General features: G+C 32.1%; 1 protein-coding gene and 1 long non-coding RNA gene across 2 annotated transcripts; one reads left to right on the top strand and one right to left on the bottom strand.

Moving 5' to 3' along the window:
* Positions 1,284–11,261, top strand: LOC109333109. Its single transcript, XR_002105980.1, has 3 exons — positions 1,284–1,295; positions 7,224–7,231; positions 10,935–11,261. It is a non-coding gene; the product is annotated as an uncharacterized LOC109333109 (long non-coding RNA).
* LOC109333108 lies at positions 9,268–10,840 on the bottom strand. The gene has a single exon (XM_019568385.1). The coding sequence runs from the start codon at positions 10,785–10,787 to the stop codon at positions 9,342–9,344; it is 1,446 nt and encodes a 481-aa protein (XP_019423930.1). The 5' UTR covers positions 10,788–10,840; the 3' UTR covers positions 9,268–9,341.

Raw genomic sequence — 11,912 nt, 5'->3', positions numbered from 1 at the left:
GGATAGGAACAATGATATGGTTATGGGATAGATGATCTCCATCCGTTTCTTAGTAGTTACCATCACCATTGAAGGCGAAGTAGCATTATGTGAAGTACATGAAAAAGTGAGACGCTAAAAGATTTTCTCTGTAGTCATGTCATATCCAATAACAACATAGGTTATCAGATGACATAGATTTTGAGATTCTCTTGGAGAGTATCTAAGAATTCCATTGTTTTAAAGGTGGTCTCAATTGTCATATTGAGTCCATTTAAATGTTCATTATGAAAGTGATCTTGGTGATCCAAAGCCATAGTTGGTTCAATCACACTCTTTATAATCGAGTTCTTCTTATAGGCTGAAGCAATATTGACGAAGTTGTTTATCCTTACAGTTTGAGGTTGTTATAGATTTGATAATTTCACTTATAAGTTGCTTGATTCTATCCAGATGAGTTTGTAATTTATTTATGAGAGTGATTGTTCTTTTTAAGCTTTGATAATTAATAGCTTTCAACAAAAAAAATAAACTTAACCTAGTGCGTTATGGATTGTTTGTTGTTATTAATAATTCTCACATCATTAATCATCTTATTTAAACTTTTGTAGTGATGATAGATGATATGTTGGTACTATAAAAAAGTTGTTATTGCACAACCTCTTTCTTACCATGTTATGCTCTTGTTTTTAATTTAATTTTTATAGCAATATTAGTTAATATTGCACAAATAGTTTGTCACATATAATATTATTGACTAAGCAAATTTATAACCAAAAAAATTATACAAATTTAATTTATAACAACGTTGATGCCAAAAATATTTGGGAGACTATAAATTGTGTTATAACTGAAAGTACAATTATTCTATAGAACAAAATAAGATGTTTACTAAATTTACTAGATTTGTCATAACCTATAGCAACTTTGTCGTCCCGAATAAAATGGAGACAAAAAAAACACACAAGTACTGAACTTTAGACATGGGCAGGGAATATATGCAGACTAGACTAATGTGTTTTCAATCACATGACAATCTTCATCCCTTGCATTTGTTTGAACATCTCTTCCCTGTAGCTTAAAAATTCCTCATCAATTTCTATACACAAATTTGAACTTTGTAGCTACATTTCCAATGTACTAAACTACTTTATTTTGCATTCACTATTACTTATGTGCATTCCAAAGATGGGTGATATTTTTTCACTAGAAGCACACGGCATTCTGACATTTATGTTCGTACTATGCCAATTGATGATCTGATCAAATGCTTCATTAGATAGTTGCATCACAAGAGTATTTAGGGGAATAAAAATGTAGTGGAACTCCTATAGAAGGGTCTTTGTATATCAACATCTATTTGTGAGTTCAATTTTAGAGTAAAATGAAGGGAAAATAGATTTTAGAGTTGTCTCATAATGGCTTTGAAACATTTCATTATCTTTTATTTTCCTTTAAAACTCATTTTGCAAGTAGAGCTTTAGAGTCTATGTTCATAAAAAAGAGTAAGTACTCATTTCAGTCTATCATGTTTATCGACATTATCAGTTTGGTCTTTCAAAAAATGAAAAATTCAAAATGATTCATAAAAATTTCAAATGTAGGTCAAAATAATTATTTTTAAGGTCAAATTAGTCTCTACCAAGTGTTGTAAAATATGTTAAAAATGACAAATTTAATTTGCATTTGACATTTTTAGGGACAATTTTAAGTTTTCCAATTTTTGGCAACCAAACTAGTAAAATAAAAAAAAACATAATAAACTAAAATGTGCATTTATCTTACCCAAAAAAATGCCATATATACATCTTACACCTTGATACAAAACCCTTCTTCCTTCAGCCAAACTGTGAAAAGAAACAATCACTAGAATCCCCAACATTTGGGAAAGATGGGCTAGGAAAATATTTAATATATAACTTCTTATTTTGAGGAAGATGATAATCTAACATTGCAAAAGAAAAAAAACCAATTTTAACTTAGTATTTAAGTCTTGAGCATCTATTCCATAGATTGATTTTATGGATTGGGCTTGATGATTTGTTGAAGTACTAACATCAACCTTCTCCTTAATCACAACAAATATATATAGTTTATCTTGATATAACAAGCAAAGAAGGCTAGCCTAAATATTTATCCTGGTACCTAATATATATTCTTGTTGGAATTGAAATTTCCAGTCTGCAGAATATTTACTCTATTTATTCACAATTAAATTAAAATTTTAATACAAAACATAGCGTACTTGTTTATTACTTGATCGCTTTTTAGATTCAAAAAGCCTTTCTATAAATTTTTATACTATTTATACTTCAAAACAAAATTATTATGTAAATGGCATTGACAATTGGGCTTCCTTGGCTCTATATAGTATAATAAATATAATTATACTATTAATTGGTAGTATAATAAATTTAATTTTGTAATCTCAAGAAACGAATTGATAGTAGCATAATTAGTTGTATCCTATTTTATTCTTACTAATAAAGCTCAACTTTTAGTTTTGTACTTTCTCATAAACCCTATAACACAGTATAAAAAACATTATTTATATAAACAACGACATTTATTTTTTATTTAAAAAAGTGACACTTGTCGTATTCTATGATTGATAATTCCTGAAATGATTGTGGTTAACAGATTTTAACTTAATTAATAATTTGAGGATTAAAAATTAACAGAAAATAAGATAATATTTTATGAATGATGCTGATTGATGAAAGGTTCCAAGAATTGCTATAGTTTAAGCGTGACGTTATAAAATACAATTGTAATAAAAACTAATATACTTCTCAAAGTACATTAATAGTTGTTAATGGCTTAATGCTAAATACATCCACGCACGAAAGGTTTAAATAAAAAATAATTGTGAGTCATTTTTAAAATGCTGTGCTTTGATTTGCATTTGACTTTTCACCCATCATCATTGTTATTTGTTTTCTTAAACTTCATTTCAAATTATGATCTTCATGAAAGATAAATATTTATTTTTCCTTTAATCATAAAAATGTTATTTCATCACATATAAAAAGATATAAAATTATCTTACCATATTATTTTCTTCATTTATTTTTATAGTATTTGTCTTTCCATTAATGAGGATAATTCTTATTCCATCTCGTGACACCAATCATTTTAAAACTTATGGACATCACCTTATGTCTTTAGAGTATAATATCTATGTATTGTCATTATAAATATTTATATACACTTAATATATTATTCATCATTTATTTATATTAATTTTTCTGAAGAGTCAATAATAATTAAACATGAATAGTGGATAATACATTTAGTATATAAAATTCATACAGTTCATTCATCTTTTTCTCATGTTCTTATAGCTTTATTAATTTATTTTACTTTAGTTGTTCATGTAGGTGAAAGTGACATTTTCCATTTTTGAAAGTATTTCATACTTTGTGGGAAAAGGGTACAAAAGATTAGCTATGGATTAAATGAAGTGGAAGGGAAAGCTTAGGGGGTGGTCATTTTTGGATTGTTACCTGAATAGAAAATGAATAGCTCAATGTTACTTTTAACATATTATATACAATTTCAAATATTCAAAAATATTACTACATGATTAGGTTCTGTAAACCAAATATTAAAGATTTGATTTTTTGCTTTATACAGAAAAAACTTTGGTCAAGAGATGCAAAACTCACAATTTCCATGACCCAAAAGAGAGACATACTTGATATATGAAAAAAGTGAGTCATTTCTAATATTAGAAAAACAAATATTTCAAAAATAAAGAGAAATATAACATGTTGTATCGTATTTATGTATTTAGTTATAATAAAATGATATTTTTGTCATTAAAAATAAAAACCAAAACAATAAATTCTCTCTAGTACTGAAAAATAATATTATTTGAAAAAAGTGGGTAAAATGTGCCAAGCCATGTCCATCCAAGGTGCCAACTATGACAACAAGGAATATGAATACATGACAAAATCTGAAGTGTGTTTTCAGTAATAATGTGAAAGAGAAAACCACATATATTTTATGTCTGCTAAGTTCTCATTATTTAGAACAAATAAAATGTTGTGTTGTTAGGTTCCAAGGTGGTGGTTGAAGAGTACAAGTCACATTTCCTCAATAGTGCTAGATTTCAAAAGTGCAAAAAATTGAGGGAGGTGTGTGACATCTAGTTTTCTTTACAATATTATAATCATTAATCATTTTTTTTGGGTACTGTCAAAGGTATATCTTCAACGTCTTTTGTGTAAGAAATTAATCTTTTTCAAAATGTATGATTGACTTTCTCAACAAGTGTCACTATCAGAAATCAAATATTGGCCTTTTAATCATCATGTGAATTTAGCAAAGCCTTACACTATTATACCAACGCTTTCATAATCTTTAATCACTTTGGATGCAAGGGAATGATATCATTTCAATTGAAAAGTTGTTGAATTTAGGAAAACTAATTGATTTAACAAACTCAAAGTTATGCTCTTTTATTTGTATATCCAAAAAAAAGTATGATATTTTATCAAAAGTTATAGGTCATGATAACCTCTAGGGATACCTTTGTTTGTAAGATCGTTTTAGCTTGAAATTAAGAGTTTTATAAATCAGAATTCAGTTTTGGTAGTGATAGAGATTTTTAGGCTAATTTTAGGATAGATTTGTGGGAAAAATAGAAAAGATATGAAGATGGAGACACCACAAGCTTAAGAGCTTGATAAGTCAATGATATTCACCACAAGAAAAAATCTTGATAAGAATTTAGACGTCACACCGAGAGGGTGACGAGTCTTAGAACGCCACAAGAATAAGGATCTTGATAAGTTCGAATTAAGGAGCTTTGGCTCAACTTTAGGAATTCAATCCAATTTTTTTCAAAAACAAAACTTAACTTTGATTAATGATCAAATAAAATATAAATAGGCAATCTGCCTTGCTGAATAAAGATAAGACTAAGATAGAATCCTAATTATCTTCTAATAAACAAAATAAAATTCCTAATTAATCATGTAGATAAGATCCTAAGTGATTATGTGCATCAAATTAGGTTGGTTGAGTTGAAATTGCTTGCTTGACTTGGTCTCCACGTTTTTGCTTGATCTCCAATGCCAAAAGTTGTCAAATTCAATTTGACTTGTGGCTGATTGAATTGTGATGATTAAATCAACTTAATCTTCACATTATCTCTAAGCAAAAATATGAGATTAATTCCCATAAATCAAGCATGCTGGATTTCAGATCTTTATCTCCATATTATCTTCTTTAATTAATTTCCCAACTCATATTACATGAATAATTGAAATAAACACTTGAACATTTAAATGAAATAACTCCTAAGACAAAATTAAATCCTAAGACTATCCATGAGAATAAATTCTCATTTATTAAACTTAAGCAAATAAATAAACTAAATACTTTCATAATTTCCTTCCATGAATATGAACTTCAAGTGACTCTCCTAATTATAAGATTGATCTCCATAAATTATAGGTTGCCCCTCTTAATTTACATCAACATGTATCTAATATATTGAGTGTATGTCAAATTCACAATGCAGGAAGAACTAAGACATTTACCATGATATAACAAATTGAAGCACCCCTTGTATTTTTATCCATAAATATTGTTTGATAAAAACAAGTGTCATAACATTTGGATATTTTATGATATAATAGAAATGTGTGAATAATAAATTGCTTCCATCTCATTTCAACTCTTGTTAACAGAGATATCATGTTCCAATCCATTTTATTTCAAACAATCTAAATAAATTTAACCTGATATTATTTCATTACATTCTACTTCATTCATCCCTTAGAGGAGCAAAGAAAGTTTCATTGAGAGAAACAAAAATTGAAATAAAAACAACATTAAGCCTATTTGAATACATTTGCCTTCAAGATATGTTCTTTTTTGCTGTATAAATATCCAGGGAAGGAGTAAAAGAACATGGTATTTTTTTAATAATTCATGTCCTTTTATCACCAATTTCCACCCTTATTAAACAAACTCAGCATTCTTTAAAAATATACTTAGAAAAAGGAAAGAAAGAGAGAAGAAAGAACAAGGAAAAAAACCAGAAGTTAGTTCTATTATCAAGTATACCAATACCTCCAAGTCTTTGTCACAAGCATTTTATTAATAAAAGATTGACTAGTACTCATGCATATAAAAATGACAAGTTTTAATTAAATACATCATCACAATAATAGAGTGATTCTAAATATGGAAAGGCCAAAGTATTAATTAACTAGCCACAATAATGGTTGGGTCACAACAGCAGCATTCATCAAGTAAGCAACAGCAACACAAAGCTGCTAGGCTGCAAATATGCACAAAACAAGCAATCAAAACAAAATTAAGCAAAAGCTTTTAACAACTAAGGAATCTGGTTACATAATATCTGCATGGATTAAAATATAAATAATTAAATAAATGATATTTTGGGTTAGTGGTAGGAGCAACATCACTTTCTACTTTCCATATACATCTATATATATATATATATAACTGGACCACATCTTCTGTCCCAAAGTTTATACCACTTCATGTACTATCTGTTTCCCATTAGTTAGAAAAGTGAAATATAAATTAAATATATGTGAACATTATATTTTCTGACCAATGAGAAATGCATGATACATGGAGTAGTACAAATTTTGAGATAAAAGATATACTCTTGTATATAACTGCTTATGCTTACCATCCTTCAAGGAAACCTGGTTCTCTTTTGGGTGGTGGTGCAGGGTAGTAATGTGGAGGTGCCGCCACCGGAGGCGGTCCTTGATAAGGACCTGTAGGACAAAATCATAAGTCATAACTAAGGTTATAACAATTGTTTAGTACTGCATAGTAATTAAGAAACATAAATTAAGAATGTTCAAAGTAAAGCAATGATATTTATTGCATGCAAAAATGGGGGAAATTGATTAGTTGCTTCAACTAACTACATTGAATCATTTATTGCCCATGTGTGAAAAAAACAAGGAAATTCAAATTAAAGCATCTTCTTGAAGCATCTATGATAAAGAAGGATTTATCTAAAATTTGAGGATGTTGGAATTGTATGTAAACATGTACCTTGAGCAGGGTAAGGGTAGCCATATTTGATCTCATTCATAGCTTCAAAACAGAGAAATTGTAAAAACTAGATAGACTAAGAAGATTTTTCTAGAGACAGAACTTGCATATGGATGAAGTAGTTCAAGATATATGATATACACACACATGGTTTTAGGAAAAAGGCAGAGAGAATATAACAAGTGGAGAGAATTAAGTAAGAGATCAAGAAAAGAGCATGTAACTTCACAATCACACCACTACTATTACTTGATGCTGTTTTTTGATAACAAACTTTTGATTCTTATATTTTAATTTGATCTAGATAATGATTCTTGTGACTTTTTAAAAAAAAATTATCTTTGGATTTTGATCCTTATTATTCAAATATTGGCCATTATATTATTTTACTCATTTGGTCTGTTTTCCATATAGGGAGTAACTGTTATTAGATATGTGAGAAACTCTAGTCTACTGGATAGTGTCAAGATGGGGATCCTCATGATAGTTTTTAGTGTAATATCTATGTACTGTTAGCATAAAAATTTATACACAATCAGTACATCATCCAAATTCAAGTGATAAATTCAATTTTCCTTTATTTGCATACTTACTAGGAAATATTGTTTATCATACCTCAAAAAGTGATTAAAGAAGTGGAAAGCATTTGTAGAACCTTTTTGGCAATATGCAGCAAGTAAGGATGCAAGTTGGCATTGGAAAAAAGATAATCAAAATAAGAGATAAGTTGGAAATAGGCTATGAGAATGATAAGTGGAAATAGTACACTGTAAAGAAAATAAGAGATAAGTGGTTATGAATGGCTCCAAGGTGAGAAAGAGAGGCTTAGGCTTTATAAAGTTTTATGGAACAAGAGCATCATCCCTAAATATACCTTCATAATGTGGCTGATCACTCATGATAGATTGCACAGATATATGTACATAGAAGATCCTATCTATAATCTTTGTGAGGAGATTGAGGAAAGCTGGAATCATATTTTTTTTAGTGCCAATGGGCTAGTAGCTTGTAAGAAATGATATGCCAATGGTTTAGTCTTGATAACTGACCAACTAGATATGATAGATGTTTCTTCATGCTTTTAGAGGGAGGAAAATCAGAAGACAAAAATGATATGTGCAGCATTTTCAGCAGTGAGTTTGCTATCATGTTTGGATTGTAAGGGAGCATGGAAAATTCCAGCAAAAAACCAACCATATAACTCAAGTATGTTTCAAGCTAAAAAGAAAAGATTTAGCTGTTACATTTTTATACTGTTATCCTAATACTAATGCTGGCCAGAATGGTATTATAGATCAAGTTTTCAAACAGCAATGTAATTTCTTATCTTGTAGCTTGTTTGTTTGATTGTAGGGAGCTCTAGTCTTGAATCCTTCATGGAAGGTGGCAAGACCCAATATTTGCTCCTTTCTTTGTATGTTTGTTTTGCATGTAGAATGAAGTTTACTTCAACAACAAAAAATCCAAAAGTGTATTGTATAACTCTCGAGTATTCTTTTTCTCTTTCATCGTCTCTTAAATGCAACTCATAATTAGATCCTAGACAAGTTTTGTTACCGATTATCAATCAATTATGTGCTAGGGCAACACATTATCTTTAACATATCAACATTTTTCTAAAATGACAACTAATGGATAAGAGCCCATCTCTTCAATATATCTTATTATATAAAGTGTGTTCCAATTTTTAGTAGGGTAACAATCAATAATGAAGTCATAACAAATGAGACCATCGTCAATTATTGCAAAGTTATATATGGATCAACTAAATCACTTGAGCTAAATTAACAGTCTAGTAGTGTACAGATTAAGGCATGTTATATGGCCCGAGTGCATAGATTAAGGCCTATTAAGTGGACCGACTCTTCCTATAGGTCCAACGCATCATATTTGGGTTAACTCCAATAAAGTTTTATTCGAAGACAATTTTTTTGATGTAAACACCTGTTGCACATTTTATTCTTCTTTTTTGTAACATTTGCATAAAGGTTTACTTGCTCTGTTTAAATATCATTTAGTGCATTTATTTTGAGATTTTTTTTAAAAGAAGAACATTCTGTTAATATCAACAAAATTATTGAAATCTTCCCAGTATATTCCTTAGAGAGAAAATAAAAAGATAAAAAATTGTGTATAAATTTCTACACTCATATTGCATATAAATATTACACTAAGAATAGTCATGACATTATTATTAGCTAAACAACATTCGCATGATATTTAAAAAGAGGGGAAAACACATAATTATTTAGTGTATTATTTCAAAATTAACATAATAACAATCTTAATTCGAACTAAAATGATAATCACACAGGACCTTGGTTAACCTTGTTTACCACTTTCACATCCTGACCCGATGAAACCCCACCCGATCTCATATCCGTCGCATTGATCGCCGGAGACGCCCCTTGGAACGGAGGCGCGTGCATCACCCCTGCCGGCGCATTATAGTACACCTGTCTTCCACTCGCGCTATCATAAGTCATCTGCGCGTACGTAGCAGCACTGTTATCTGGCACCCCAGCTTGCCTTATGACACCGTATCCTTCTGCATACGTGGAACCTCTAACCTGCTGTCCCGGTGCCAAACCCGATGGAGCCACCGACGAAAACACCGTTTTAGGAGGAGCCACGCCGCCGTACATCGTCTGTTCACGGTAACCATCAGAACCCATTCGTTGCACAGCGTAATACCCTTGGGTCACTGACGGACGTACCACCGGCGCGTGTGGCGCATGATAGTACGGTCCCGGCGCTGAGACCATATACACATGTTGGTCAACTCCTCCGTGAGCCGTCGTCACCGTAGGCTGAAAACCGACGCCGGATAACTGCCTCTCTGGATAGAAACCACCATGATGCGGCACGCTTACTGGCGAATTTGACGGCGAAACTTTCTCCGGAACCTTCTGCATGTAATAATCTCCGGAACCGCCGGTAAAACCACCGGCAAAACCGTCCTCGCTTCTTCTCCTATATTGCTGCTCACTCTCTGCAATTCGCATCTGTTGTAACTGCCTCTGTATCTCGATCGGGTTCACATTCGCATCCGATCCAACTCTCCGATCAACAGGATCCGGTGCAACAGGATCAGGCACCGGATCGTGGAACTTCACCGCTGCAATCGGTGGCGGCGGAGCTACAGTCTTGTCCAATCCGAAGAGGAAATCAACATTACCATGCATAAGAGGTTGCGGCTTAATCGGTTCAGGCTGAACCGGAAGTCCACCAGAATTAAGAGCTTCAACGAAGCGATCACACTCGGAGGAGAAAGAAGCAGTAGTAACAGGAGGAGTAGTAGGGGTAGGAGTAGGATTCGTAAAGAGAAATAATCGCATGCGTGCGGGTCTAGAAGAAGCACGGTAGAGACGATCATACTCGTGCATCAAATGATCAAGGTCATCGTCGTTAGTTACAGAAATTAGAGCGTCGAGTTCTTCGTCTGGGAGTTGGTATTTTAGTGCGAGTTGTTCTGGTGTGATGTTGGAGAGGGTGGAAAGTTTGGATATGAAGGAAGGGAACTTGATGTGGCGATCGACGGCGAGGATCTTGGTCTCACCGCCGACGTAGGAGAGTTGGTTGTCGTGGGTGCGGGGTTGGATCTTGCCGCCGTAGCTGCACATGAATTTGGCTTTGTAGTTAGGTGGCGGTTGCTGATCGTCCCATGGCGGCGGGTTTTCAAAGTCAGTGTCCCTTGAACGCGGAGAGGATTCATGGGATTCTGGGTAGGGTGGGTATGGGTAGTTCTCCATCGAAGATGTCAGAATTATACTCTTCAACGGAGATACTATTCAGATTCTTTCACAGTTATACCTCTTTACTTGTTTCTAATCCTTACCATGGCTCTAATTTAAAAATTTAGAGGTACAATTGTAGGAGAGGATGCAAAATCATAATAGTGGTTTGATGGACAGGTGGCAAGAAAGAAGGTGAGAATAGTGTTGGTGATGGGTGAGAATAACAATTTGAATTGGAATGGGTGGACATAGTGGGGAGAGGGGCCATATAGTAGTGATTGATTGAGAGAAGGGATAAGAGAGTGATGTGTGTTGTTGACTAGTGACTAGTGTGACTAGGATTGGAGTAGGACCCTCAATATTCAATTATAAGCCAGGACACCGTCTACATCCATGCCTCGTATGAATCGGACTTTTGATCAAAAGTTTCAGCGGACTCAGATTGTACTTAAGGTAAGTAACATTAGCAAACATTACCTTGTTTTTTATGATAATTTACTGGTAGTACTTGTTACAAAAGTTATATAAGCATATTTGAAAGAAGGTATCTTATATATTAGTGAAAGTAATGTATTGTACTGTATTGCTAAAAAATACATTATTATGTAAAATACAAATACAATTGAATTATTGGTGAGCTAATACAGACGAAAGTTATTTGATTCTTTATAATTGAAGTTGTATGCCTTGTAAGGTTGGCATCTAATCTAATCACTTAAGTCAAATATGTATTTGTTTCTTGTTTGGCTGCTTGCTTGAAATGTTCAAAGATGCTCAAGAAAGTGTAAAATACAAATAGGTAAAACAGTAACACTATAATTACACCCACATGGGCCAGGGGCAGCATGTTCAAATTTCAATGGCTTCAATGATTAAACATCACAAGGTACTCATCGTGCTCAAGCAAAAAAATTTATTCTCCTAAACTTGATCATGGCCAGATTAATTATTGAGCCGTCATGATGACAACTCGATTATTAGATAAAATATACAAAATTATATGTTAGGCATGTTCATATTCATAATATATTTCAAGTTTAATATTCATGAGCTGCCAATATAAATCTTTTTCCATATGAATGATAAATAATATATTGGTAGTGTAAAAAATTCGTACATAAATATTAAAATCATCTATGA

Source organism: Lupinus angustifolius, chromosome LG18 (assembly GCF_001865875.1).
Source record: "Lupinus angustifolius cultivar Tanjil chromosome LG18, LupAngTanjil_v1.0, whole genome shotgun sequence".
NCBI lineage: Eukaryota > Viridiplantae > Streptophyta > Magnoliopsida > Fabales > Fabaceae > Lupinus > Lupinus angustifolius.
This window is presented reverse-complemented; position numbering and strand designations above follow the sequence as displayed.

Bases quoted from the DNA above. Each gene is read 5' to 3' on its own strand.
- LOC109333108 (XM_019568385.1), bottom strand. From the start codon at position 10,787: ATGGAGAACTACCCATACCCACCCTACCCAGAATCCCATGAATCCTCT.